A 14,071-nucleotide genomic window follows, 5' to 3' on the forward strand; every position below is an offset into this window, starting at 1 on the left:
ACTCCTACTTTAAAAGTTGGTAATGCTTGATTGTGAGGTTATTTTGGATGCCTCTAATGTGGATATATTTTTGTATGGTTTTAATTGCTGTTAGCTGCCCTGGGTTCCAGGAGGATGAAAGGCAGGGTATGAAGCAACACCTAAGCGAAGAAATGCAAAAATTAAAGATGTTTGGGTTTTGAATATTTTGGTGGTCTCTTCTATCTTTAAAACACATGACTCCTTTGATCCTTTCAGGCAACACAAGGGTTTCTCAGAGCACCATGCCGCATCACATCTCGGGCTTCCAGGCAGCCTACATCACCATCGAGGTGCTGATCGCCCTTGTCTCCATACCTGGGAATATCCTGGTGATCTGGGCCGTCAAGGTGAACCAGGCCCTGCGGGATGCCACCTTCTACTTCATCGTCTCCCTGGCCGTTGCAGATGTAGCTGTGGGAGCCCTTGTCATCCCGCTTGCCATCATCATCAACATTGGACCACAGATACATTTTTACAGCTGCCTGATGGTGGCATGTCCTGTCCTCATCCTCACTGAGAGCTCCATCCTGGCACTGCTGGCCATTGCTGTGGATCGCTACCTCAGAGTAAAGATTCCAATGCGGTAAGAGACAGCCACCCATGCCGGAGGGAGAAAATATTGCCAGAGGCGGAGTTAGATTTCTTTTGGGAGGGGGTGTCATATAGAAGGTCATGTTGCACAGGGAGAAATCTGTGCTTCTTCTGTGGAGTCTGGTGGCTTTGTCAGGATTCTCAAAATCTCAAGGGCTTTCCCCCCCTTCTTCTTCTTTTTCTTGAACCTGGTCCACTGAAGCATTTGCCAGTGAAGCTGATGCCTTGCCTTGCCTGCCATCATTTGGGACCCTCGGTGGATGGGCTGCTGCAAGCTGTCAGCTTCCTCCTTGCTCTGACAAGTGAGAATGTGTACACGGCAGCAATGATGTTGTTGTAATGGTTTGTGGACTGAGTAAGTGCAAGGAGGCCCTGCTTAGCTGTTCCTTAGCCTGCACTAAGAGATAAAAGGAATCTAAGCAGCACAACAGGTTGTATTCCTTTAAATTATACAGCATACTGTACCTGCTTCGGGGGGGGGGGTGATGAAGGAGAAAATTGACTCAGTTCACTTTTAAAGGTGAAACGACCTATTTCACAGCTTCTGAAACAATATGGAAAATCAAATAGCTGTCCTTGGAAATTCACGCTTCTCAAAATTTTGCAGTTCCAACCAAACAATGTTAGCAAAAATGCATTTACTAAAGTGTGCATTAAAATGCATATGTTTGTGAAAATAACATACAAAATGCAATATATTTGGGGAAAATATTTTGCAAAAATGAATACAGAAATGTGTACGTACATTAGGATGAATTTGAAAAAAAAAATGCCTGGGAATTTTCATGAGGAATTTAAAAGAAAAATCACAAACTGAGGTGGAAATGTGGAAAACCGAGCTTAAGACTGGAAAAATGAAAAACTGAAACTGGTGGATTCACTCATCCCTAAAATGGGCCGAAGTTACTCATGTCTCTTAATTTGATGGGTCTGTTCTGAATAGAACTGACTTCGGACGCAACCCTAAGTACCCCATGGGTGAGAATTTGTCAACCCCATATTGCCGTCATTAATAATTACTCAACTTGACACAATGTCTCATGTATAGGACTGAGCTGAGGGTTGGCCCCAGGATCTTTCCGGAGGCTCAGCCTGCCCTCAGCTGCCTGTCTTCCTACTTACAACCAGGCCATGCAGTGCCACTACCTGTCAGCTTCCTCCCCCTTAGTCTCCAGGTTGCCCTTGTGGATTCAGCAGAGATGGGGACGGGACTTTAATTAGTTGGCTCTGCCTGTCATTGGTTCTGACCACCTATGGGTGGTCTCCCTGCCTGGCCATTCCTGGTGGGCACCACCAGCCCCATTGCATTCCACATCACATGTCTTTAAATATACAGTGGTACCTTGGGTTACAGACGCTTCAGGTTACAGACTCTGCTAACCCAGAAACAGTACCTTGGGTTAAGAACTTTATCTCAGGAGGAGAACAGAAATCGCACAGCGGCGGCGCGGCAGCAGTGGGAGGCCCCATTAGCTAAAGTGGTACCTCAGGTTAAGAACAGTTTCAGGTTAAGAACGGACCTCCAGAATGAATTAAGTTCTTAACCCGAGGTACTACTGTACATTTCCTCTATTTCAGATCTTCAGGCTGTGAGTGCTGTTGTTTATGTAGCCAGAACAGCTATTGGGGAGGACAGGGAGATTATAGCCCCCATGAAATGCCCCCTCTGCGCTTCTCACAGAGAACCCAGGTTTGAGCGTGAATATTTCAAATAACTCTTTGTTGATTGTGCAGCGTATTACGTGTTTAAGAGTAAATAATATAATTATCCTCACTTATGTACACGTTAATAACTATTTGCGCTGACTGTGTACTTATTACTAGCTTAGCCACTTTCCTTGGGGCTGGCAGAGGGCCCACCCCACATATACTTAAAGGTCACATCATCCCAATATGCCTGACTGAATGGCCTGAGCAGGCTGGGATTTGGGGCATCGTTTTCCGTGGCAGCAGAATTGCTGACTGCCACGTCTCAGCCAGGTGACAGCACAGAACAGCATGTGGAGCTGTTGGCTGTGCTGTGTTTCCACCCACACAGTTAGCGTAACATGCTCTAGCACCAGATCTCAAAATAGGATTGATTTTTTTTTTTTAAGCATTTGGCTTGCAACTCAGCCACATAAGGGATCTTTGCTCACCCCCTTCATGATGCTGAGAGCAAAAAAACCTTCCTCCTTGTGAAAGAGTAAGTCTAGCTGAGGCAATTTAGCTAGCAGAAATATAAAAGCAACCTTTAAATACCTTTAAAGTGCTGTGGCACCAACTTTAACCAGTCATGGCTTCCCCCAAAGAGTACCGGGAGCTGAAGTTTGTTAAACTGAAAGTTGCTAGGGATTGTTTGTTAAACCAAAAGGAGCATCTCCACCCCCATTGTTCTGCCCAGACACTGGGGTCCAGCTCCAAGGGCCTTCTGGAAGTTCCCTCACTGCGAGAAGCAACGTTACAGGGAACCAGGCAGAGGGCCTTCTCAGTAGTGGCTCCTGCCCTGTGGAATGCCCTCCCATCAGATGTCAAGGGAATAAACAACTATTTGACGTTTAGAAAACATCTGAAGGCAGCCCTGTTTAGGGAAGCTTTTGAATGACTGATGTTTTAATGTATTTTTAATCTCCTGTTGGAAGTCGCCCAGAGTGGCTAGGGAACCCAGACAGATGGGCAGGGTATGTAATATAATAAAATAATAATAATAATAATAATAATAATAATAATAATAATAATAATAATAAATAAACCACTCTGAGAATTGTAGCTTTGTGAGATGAATAGGGGCCTCCCAATAACTACAAACCACAGCTCCCATAATTCTTTAGAGAGAAGCCATGACTGGTTAAAGTGGTATTATAGCATTTAAAAGGTATTTTGTGAATGTGGCTTCAAGTTGCCTATCATCAGTTGGCACCAGGACAGTAGACAAAGCAGGTATATGGGTCACCTGTCCACAGCCTTTCCTACTATGATGAAATGTGCTGCATTCCTTTTTAAATTATAGTAATATTTCCTAAATTTCTACCTACACATATAAATTAGCACAGGTAGTTTCATGCAAAACTGTGCCCTCTTTTTGTCCTCTTTTTTTCACAACGTGTTTCCTATTTGTGGTATTGTGTTTGTGGTCCCCACCTTAAGGATGGTGCACATTTGTATGAACCAGTGATAAAGTGCATTCAGGAGAGCTATTTGTCTTCTGGTCCCTCTGCTGTGCTTTGGCATTAGTAGCAACAGAATAATTAACAGTTCAGCTGGTAGCCATATGAGGAATATTCTCCACGGCCAGGAGGAAGGCAGCCAGTGGTGTAGAAACATTGCATAGGGACACTCATTCCTGTTCTCTCCTTGTTCTAAGCAAATAACTCTCTCCAACATCTTTGTTGGCTTCAGGCTGATTCAACACTTTTACATTGTTCTTGGATTGTAAATTGAATTGTTAGCTCAAGTGCAAGGTTGAGTTGCACTGTATAGTACATGTAGAAGTGCTTGTACACTTGTACGCTTGTAGAGCATGTACCTTGCATATGGGAAGCCCCAGATTCAAACCCCAGAATCTTCAAGTAGAGAGAACTCTCTCTGAAACTTTGGAGGTAACTTTGAAGATAACACTGAGCTAGATAGACTAATGGTCATCTATGTGTTGAACACATTTAGAACTCTCTCTCTGTCTCTCTCTCTCTGTGCAACTTCTCAATCTTTCTGCAGTAAAAAATATCCTCTTGATTAGGACCCCCTACTCTGTACTGATGGGACGCGGGTGGCGCTGTGGGTTAAACCACAGAGCCTAGAACTTGCCGTTGGCGGTTCAAATCCCCGCGATGGGGTGAGCTCCCGTTGCTCTGTCCCTGCTCCTGCCAACCTAGCAGTTCGAAAGCACGGCAAAGTGCAAGTAGATAAATAGGTACTGCTCCGGTGGGAAGGTAAACGGCGTTTCCGTGCGCTGCTCTGGTTTGCCAGAAGCGGCTTAGTCATGCTGGCCACATGACCCAGAAGCTGTACGCCGGCTCCCTCGGCCAATAAAGCAAGATGAGCGCCGCAACCCCAGAGTCGTCCGCGACTGGACCTAATGGTCAGGGGTCCCTTTACCTTTACTCTGTACTGAACTTTTTGTAGCTGGGGTGTTGGCTCCCAAAAGTACAGCTGCTCCCTAAATGATAGAGTCTGGCATGGAGCAAAGCTGGTTCAAGGAGGAAGAGTAGCTGTACTATAGGAATCTAGTTACAAAACAGTAAATTCTGTGTTGGGGATTCCTGTTGGAAATAAAAGATTCTGAGATTAACAGATCAGGATGTGCGGCCCGGTCTGCTTTCCCCCACAACATAATCCCCAAACACAGGCAAGGGTGCAGCCTTACAGATGCATGCAGAGTTTTAAAAACCATATCGTCAGTATGTCTCTGCAGTAGACCGGTGGAGAGTATTTGGAGGGAGGGCTCCCTGAACGGGGACCCCACAGAAATGGCTGCAAGCTGGGAGAGGGCAGGTAGGGAATACTGCAAATACACTGTCTCCTTGCCCATAGGCTGACGGCAGGGTCCAAACAGATAAATGCCAGGAAGAGCTTCCCTGCAGGCTCTTGCGATCCAGGCAGCGGGACGGCTGCAGCTGCGGCACACGGGGAGCCCAGCTGCGATCGGATTCTGGAATGCGTGAGCAGCAGCATTGTGGAAATTTATGCTGAGGCATTCTCTGCTCGGAGACACAGCACAACCCTTCAGCGCGTGCCGAGCCGAAACCTGTCTGTCTGCTATAGTCCTGTGGGAGTTTTGATTGACAGCATAAAGAGAGAAGCAAGCCCTGGGCAGTAGCAGGCAGTGCAGAAGGGGCATGCCCGTTGTCGGCCCACATGGATGCAGTTTAATATCTTATCGGTAGGCTGTGCAGAATTCAGAACCAGAGAAGAGAGGGCAGGTGGTGGCCTTTGCTACAGCCATGGAACCTGTAAAGCAAGATTGCTTCTGTGATTGGATGTAGAAGCATGAAGGGCATTTTCCAGTGCTGCTGCCTGGCTAGGTCACGGAAAGGACAAGCGCCGCTAAACCTCCTTGTTTTGTCTCAGTTGTAGGCAGAGTCCCCTCTTTAATTCTTTGGTCTGGTTATCAGCTGCAAACACACTGGGCCCCGCTTGCAGCCTGCCTTCTTGTTTGCAAAGTGCAGCCCTCACGGGTGGTGTTCTGGCACGGGAAGCTAGGGCTGATTTTCTGGTGTGACTGGTTGCTGGAGCCACCGGTCCCCGGAGCAGAGCAGGCAGCGTGAGTGGCAGTGACTCATCTCCAGACAGGTTTGCTGCCTGAGGCAATAGAGCCTGCCCGGCTTCTGGAAATTGGCTGACTGAGCCTTGCTCTGAATTTCGTGACTCACAAAGGAAGGTGGTCTCCTTGTACTCAGGTTTTTACTGGAATATTTATTTTTTTCTGTACATGATGACCTTTAAGCACAGGCTGGAGATTAACCCCCATTGTTGGCAGAGACAGATACAGGGCTTGTCCACACTTAACTTTCCCGCACTCTTTCCAGGCACAGCCTGCGCTTCAAAGCCCTGTGTCCAGAGCTTTCCCTGCAAAAAAACCAGCACTCTTTATTTATTTAGTATACTTCCCTGTACCCATAAGTCTCAGGGCAGTTCACAGACACTGGCGGAGGAACAGGGGTGTGGGGGGAGTGCACCGCACCCAGCGGCACAATCCCAGTGGGGTGCCTTCGCGGCTGCCTCTCCCCCTGCATTGGGCGCCAGGCCCCCAGGATGCATGCTATGCCCACAGGACACGTGCCAGCCAGGGCCCCGCCTGCTCTTGCCCCCCCCCCCCCCGCCGGAACTTGAAGCTCCGCCACTGTTCACACAATAAAATCGCAATATAAATATATTTTTCTATTTTTTATTGATTTTCAAAAATTCAAAACGAACAAACAGACAAACAAACAAACATCCGGTTTAAATCTTGGTAACATTATTAAGTGACTTCCTCAAATAAATCCCCTTGGTTGAATTTCATTATGTATCATTTTGAGAGTTTTCCAAAATCGATTTTCTCAAAAAATTAACTTGATCACTTAACATCTTTCATTCTTTTTAATTTAACTTTAAGCATCTTAAATCTTATCCTTACATATTTGAATCCTAAGCCTATCTATTATTTGCAAGCTTTTCCAATTAAGTTATCTTAACATATTTAGCTAAATAGTCTTTAAATTTCATTCATTCTTCCTGATACTCCTCTTCCTTCTGGTCGTGGACTCTTCCAGTCAGGTCGGCCAGCTCCGAAAAATCCACCATCTTCATCTGCCAATAAAATCGCAATATAAAAACACAGCACTGTGGGTGGTTTTCCACAGCAATGGTGGTGCCAAACGTAAGGTGGGAAGAAGAATAACGTCAGAAGGAAGTGCTATCAAATGAATTGGCCCTGCTCTTGCTGTGGTAGTCCCATAGTCCTGCTAGTCTTTTTGCACTAGCAGCAATCATGGGAAGTGACAGTCACTGTAGGACTGTATACCAAAGCCTGCTAACTTCCTGTGCTCACCACTTGAAAAAAGAACTCATTGTGCCCACTGCAATGAGAGTTTTGCAGGTGTATTCTGCAACATGCCATTGATGCAATATTAGTGCATTGGTGGTGGATTCATATTGGACCATCCACACATCATTCTGCTTTATTAGTTGTTCTGTGATGCTTCCCTGGTCTTACTGCAGCATTGCAGTCAGAAGGGGCACTCTTGCACTATAGCACTACAAGAGCAGGACACACACAACTCCTAACCTTTGTGGGGTGGAAAACTACAGGAGTTCAGCAGGAATTTGTGGGATGTGCACCAACTGGAAACAAAGCAGTATGTCCACCCTGAAACTTTTGCAGAAGCAAACAGTCGATGTAGATAAAACTGAGGTAAATTGACCAAGGATGAGGCAGATTCCAGTGTTTTCTCATGGTGAAATGCTGCTTGATCAAATTATGTCAATGAACAGTTGGGCGAGTGAAACCAACCACCTGTCTCCTTGATCCTTGCCCATGCTGACTAATAAAAGCGAGCCGGGAAGGTCTGGATGATGGGCTCTGCAGGGTGGTGAATGCTTCCCTCTGTGAGGGAGTCTTCCCAGCCCTGCTGAAAGAGGCGGTCATTAAACCGCTTCTTAAAAAAACATCTTGGGACCCGGCCGATATGGCCAACTATTGCCCAGTCTGTAATCTTCCATTCTTGGGCAAGGTAATTGAGCGGGTGGTTGGTGAACAACTCCAAGCACGCCTGGAGGTTGTGGACCATTTGGATCCCTTCCAATCGGGATTCAGGCCTCATCATGGGACTGAAACTGCCTTGGTCCCGCTGGTCAATGATCTCTGGAAGACTAGGGACAAAGGTGAAAGCTGTTTCCTAGTTCTGCTGGATCTCTCAACGGTCTTTGACACCATTGATCATGACATCCTTCTGGACCGTCTAGAGGAGCTGGGAGCTGGGGGCACTGTTATACAATCTACCACAGGCATAGGCAAACTCCGGCCCTCCAGATGTTTGGGACTACAATTCCCATCATCCCTGACCACTGGTCCTGTTAGCTAGGGAAGATGGGAATTGTAGTCCCAAACATCTGGAGGGCCAGAGCTTGCCTATGCCTGGTCTACCAGCTCCATCTGGTACGCAGGCTGAGACCTGCAGACTGTCTTGGCAGAGTGGTGCATGCTCTAGTTATCTCCCACTTGGATTACTGCAATGCGCTCTACATGGGGCTATCTTTGAAGGTGACCCAGAAATGTGGCAGCTAGATTGGTGACTGGGAGTGGCCACCAAGACCATATAATACCGGTCCTGAAAGACCTACATTGGCTCCCAGTATGTTTCTGAGCACAATTCAAAGTGTTGGTGCTGACCTTTAAAGCCCTCAACGACCTCAGTCCAGTGTACCTGAAGGAGTGACTCCACCCCCATCATTCAGCTCGGACACTGAGGTCCAGCTCTGAGAGCCTTCTGGAAGTTCCCTCACTGTGAGAAGTGAGGTTACAGGGAACCAGGCAGAGGGCCTTCTTGGTAGTGTTGCCAGCCCTGTATAATGCCCTCCCATCAGATGTCAAGGAAATAAACAACTATCCTACTTTTAGAAGCCTTCTGAAGGCAGCCCTGTTTAGGGAAGTTTCTAATGTTTGAAGTTTAATTCTGTTTTTAATGTTCTGTTGAAAGATGCCCAGAGTGGTTGGGGAAACCCAGCTAGATGGGCGGGGTAGAAATAATTTGTTGTTGTTGTTGTGTGACCCCTGCAGCTTCTTTGGGTGCATTTGTTGCTTTGATTCCAGTTCCACCTCTTGCTGCCAACCAACCCCCCCCCAGCCCCCCACCTTGCAGACTTAAATGAAGTGATCCCAGTGTTGGAATGTCTGTGTGAGAGAGCAGGCTATTTGCAGTACAAACCTTATCTGCAGCTCTCAGACAAGGATGCTGATAGCCACGGGTTTGCTTATTTCTGCCCTTGCTTTATTTGCCACGCTAGAAGATTATATGTACAAAGCAAAAACAGAGAAGATTCATCCACTCAGGAAAGGAGAATGCGGTTCAAACTGGAGATTACATGCTCTTTCTGCCACGGAACCACACATCAAACGTGAAGGGGCTCTTGGACTTCCACAGTTATTATTTTTTGCAAACTTACTTTTTGTAGCATGTGAAATGTTGAATGCTAGCAATGACGAGGTTTTTCATACTCATAGAATCATAGAATTGTAGAACTGTGGAGTTGAAAGGGACCCCTGAGGTGACCCTCTGATCCAACCCTCTGCAATGGGGACCTGAACGATTTAAACAACTGTGTAATCTAATGTTATGTACTGAGTTGAATAGGATCCAAAAGGCAGCAGTCTGATTGGTCCTAGAACAATAGGATCCAAAATGCAGCAGTCTGATTGGTTCTAGAACAATAGGATTCAGAATGCAGCAGTCTGATTGGTCCTAGAACAATGCAGAAGTATGATTGGTCCGAAGGAGCCACCCAATCCAGCTCCAGGTGGAAGTGAATCCACAACCTGATTGGCCTAAGGAGAATCCTGGAATTAGCCAATCACGTGCAGCCCATTGTGTAAATAATGTATATAAAGCAGATATTTTGGGGAAACTTTCATTCCTTACTACTATGAGGTGAATAAAGAGCATGAAATCCACACTTGATTCCGAGTATATTTCATCTAACAAATAGGTTTCAGCAACAAAACGAGAAGAAGCTTGACTATTGTAGACAGAGAAGCTCTAAATCTGCCTTTCCCAACCTGCTGCCCTCTGGGTGATTTGAACTATAATTCTCATCATCCCTGACTATTTGCTATGAAGACCAGGGCTGATGGGAGTTGTAGTCAAAAATATTTGGTGAGCACCAAGTTGCTCCAAATCTCTCCCACCACCTCAAAGCAATTGAATGTTTCCATCACTAACTAGAGCTAGTCTTGAAGCCTCTGCAGTGTCATGTTATTTGCAGGCATTACAAAAACGATGCGCATATGTTATATGCATTGGAGCGCATGCACAGTAACTGTTGGAACCAAAGCAGCAAGAGGAGCAGGAAGTGAGGCAGTGCAGCAGTGGTTTTGGTACCACCAGACCCCGGTCACCATCTTACAATAATAACAGGGGTGTGTAGGTGGTGTAGATGTTCAAACCCCCACGGACAATAACACAGGGTCTTTATATAGGAAACAAAATACACATTAATGTAACATTAGTGATGAATGCAGTTGGATCTAGTGATCTCCTAAACCTATTCCTACCCAGCTGAATTTATCTACTCTCCACCCTCTTCCTCTTCCACCTATCAAATGACTAACTTTCCACCCATCATTGCATATTTGGTGGGGGAAAAGCAAAGAAAAACTTTCAGAAAGTTTCTGCTTTAATTCAGACTGCAAGAAATTGGCTATACTAGCACTGCAAAAAAACAAAAACAAAAACAAAAAAAACCAATTTGCTTTTCTGTCTGCCTGATGTTCCCTTTCAAATCATTTTTGTTTTGTTTCTGATTCTTTGGGATTGTTTCTGATTTTTCTCTCAAGCCAGGATGTCATGTCCATTTGGACTCGTCTGCTTTAAATGAAAGGTGGAGATCAAGGTGGGAACGACGGCCTTTAAAATCTAGCCCATAGCAAATAAACACTCAAGTTTGCACAGAATAGCTGTCTTCCTGCGAAGACAAATAATAATACTGGCTCCAGCTGGCTTTTGTTTGATGTAAATGAAGAGAGAAGCGGAGTGAAGCCGCCACCAGCGGCATGGCCTTTGCTTGGTATTTGGCAGATTGCAACACACAGCTGGGGAGCAGCTGCCGGCCCAGGCAGATGTGCTGCTTCTCCTAGGAAATAGCAAAAGAGGGTTCACATTTGCAGCCGCAAGGACCAACCCGTGGCCTTCCTCTTGGGTGGTCATGGATGAGCTGTAAATCGCAGACACCTCCAGACAGTCAGGATTTTGTGGGAGGTTCAAACACATCCCTGGAAATTTTGGTTTGTGCAATTAAAATGAATAAAGACACTCTGTCACCCTAGCATGGGGTGGGAAATCGGGCCCAGCTGGTGGGCTGCAACCTGGGTTCACCCACCCTTGGTGGGGCCATTTTGACAGGTGGCTATGGCCTTGAGACCCACTTCAAGACCAACTTTCTGCAGGACCTGGTGTGGTGTGGTGAACTTCCTGGGAGACTCTGTAGTGCAGTCAATGCAATGCACTTGAAGCATCTGGCTATCAGCTCCTAGGTCAGGGGTCTGCAACCCGCGGCTCCGGAGCCGCATGTGGCTCTTTTACACCTTTGCTGTGGCTCCAGGGTGAATACTAGCGAGGGGAGGAGGCGCATTGTGTGCCCCGACACTCCCCACTGTGGCGGGCGCTGTACTGGCTGTGACGTCGCATGGGGGCGGTGCATGCGTTAGTCACACACCGTCCCAACGTCACCTTCCCGCCCGCTGTCAGATCGCGGCTCCGGAGATATATTTGTTTTAAATGTTGCAGTGGTTTTGCCCCCTTTTTTCCCCCTTCGGAAACGGGTCCAAGTGGCTCTTTTTGTCTTAAAGGTTGCAGACCCCTGTCCTAGGTAGTGACTTCAAGACCTGCTTTCTGCTGAGATAGGCTGCAGTGTCCAGTAGCAAAGATGCTCCAGCAGGCTTGCTCTTGCTGCCAATCATCTGGCTGGCAGTAGCATCAAACTTCCCTTGCCAATGAACAATCGAGACCACACTTCAAAGTACCTGGTTGTACACTGGCAACCACCTCTCTACCTGCCCCAGACCTGGCATCATATATGGGCAGGTGGCTGTGGTTTTGGGGAAAAGCCTTGAAGGCCAATTTGGGACCCTAATTCGGCCCATGGGCAGGAAGTGTCTTCCCCTTGCCCATGCGTGACAAATCCATATTTTTATTTTTGGGTAGGTTTTACAGTGATGGGGGAAAGTATCGAAAAGCAGCATGAACGATGCCCAGCCAGAAGATATACAAACACTACACAAGCAAATCAGGATGAATGTAGGTTGTGTGTTCATAAGCTGCATATATAACCTCCCCTGAAAGAAACCAGAATGAAGGCTCAATAAAGACCAGATATAAGTTTCATGCATGCAAACCAGGATGAAGGCTTTATGCTCAGCCTTGCTGGACTTCAGTTCAGAAGCAGCAGACAATCATATCAAGTAGGACCCCAGTTAGAGTAAGGAATCCTGGCTTTGATGCCAACTGTTAATTTTTTCAACTCCCCCAGCTCAGGTAATGCACTCTTGCCAGGGATGCACTGCAACATTTTGTTAAGTGAACCCCTGTAGTACACTAAGAGCAAACTCAGTTCTGTGACTGCTACTCTTCATGGGCTGTTATAGCAGCATGGGGATATTACCAAGTTTAGGGAACTCCACATTGTATAGAAGTACATGCAGTCATTAGAAGATGGACAGGGAAACAGTCAATGGGGGCTGAGAATGTTTCAGTGGGCATGAAATGCTGATTGACTGTTGGGGGACAAAAAGAGAAAACTGGGAAGGGGTGTGTGAATGGAAGAGCATATGGCTGGAACTCTGAACAGGATCGTTAAGGGGTGATATGATAGCCATGTTCAAATATATAAAAGGATGTCACATAGAGGAGGGAGAAATGTTGTTTTCTGCTGCTCCAGAGAAGCGGACACGGAGCAATGGATCCAAACTACAAGAAAGAAGATTCCACCTAAACATTAGGAAGAACTTCCTGACAGTAAGAGCTGTTCGACAGTGGAATTTGCTGCCAAGGAGTGTGGTGGAGTCTCCTTCTTTGGAGGTCTTTAAGCAGAGGCTTGACAACCATATGTCAGGAGTGCTCTGATGGTGTTTCCTGCTTGGCAGGGGGTTGGACTCGATGGCCCTTGTGGTCTCTTCCAACTCTATGATTCTATGATTCTATGATTCCACATAGCAACAGTTTGTGGAATTCGTTCTCTCTTAGTTCTGAGCATGGAGGCTTATGAATGAAGGGTTATGAATGGAGATTTCCTACCATTGTATAAAAGCACCTATTTAACGCAATGATGAATGAGCTCTCTCTCTCTCTTTCTCTAATCTATACCTGTACTCTTTCAGAACAGATGCAGTGCTGCTGACTGAGTGCGTGAGCCACGAGAAATATACAAAAGTGTTTGGAGATGAAGGATTGTCAAGGATAAGGAACCCCCTCCCCTGATTGCCTGCCCACTAGTCTTCCTGTAGCTCTAGAGTGAAAACAGGAGGAAACGTTGTCTCCTTGCCTGCCTCTGTGTTAAGGCTAAATATTGTCATGCCTGCAGGGAAGCTACAGGGGATCTCATTGTCTGAAAGGAAACCAAGGAGCAGATTTAAAAAATGTATTTCTTGTTTGAGATAGTGAACAATAAGGTATGCTGTGAGACTCTGTCCTGGGAATAAAATGGAGGCTTGGAATATCACTCCCAGTCCCAACATCAGGAAACATGTGGATTAATGCAGGTCAGAGATATGACTAATAGTGTTTTGAAGTCTGCAAAATGTGTGTGTTTTTCTATATATCTATATGACGAATAGATAGCTAGATCGATCTGATGAGAACTGCATGTCTGAGCAGTCCAAAAGAGAGACATGATTTCTCCCTGAGTATTGATGACCATATGAAAGAGGCACTGCTGTTGGGCACACCCAGTCTACTGTTGCCTTTGGTAAGCATATATTGGGTTTTGTTCTGTTTCCAAGCCCCACAAAAGCTTTTTGACCTAAGGACAATCTCCCTCTTGTTTCAAGAAAATATTCATCCCCTGCTAAAATTGAAAAACCTGTGAATTTTGGGGGATGAGGGTTGCTTCTTACTGTACTAAAATCTTACAAGGTTGCTGAGGGGTTTACCTCAGTGATTGCTTCCAAGGCATTCCAGGAACTGCAGCCAGCAGGAAGCCACTTAGAGACACATGAGCAGGCCTAAGTCCTATCTAGACCAGTGTTTTTCAACCACTGTTCCGCGGCACACTAGTGTGCTGCGAGATGTTG

At 46.2% G+C, this 14,071-nt stretch overlaps 1 protein-coding gene across 1 annotated transcript in view; it reads left to right on the plus strand.

Annotated features, from left to right (window-relative positions):
* Nucleotides 1-263: 263 nt before the first annotated feature.
* ADORA1 (adenosine A1 receptor) overlaps nucleotides 264-14,071 on the plus strand; it is a gene marked incomplete at its 5' end in the record, with an annotated part of 52,425 nt that continues 38,617 nt past the window's right edge. The window contains one exon of the mRNA XM_081194771.1: nucleotides 264-604. Within this exon, the coding sequence (XP_081050897.1) occupies nucleotides 264-604 (341 nt within the window). The remainder of the gene's footprint in view (nucleotides 605-14,071) is intronic.

Source organism: Podarcis bocagei (assembly GCF_964188305.1).
Source record: "Podarcis bocagei genome assembly, chromosome: 5".
Lineage (NCBI taxonomy): Eukaryota > Metazoa > Chordata > Lepidosauria > Squamata > Lacertidae > Podarcis > Podarcis bocagei.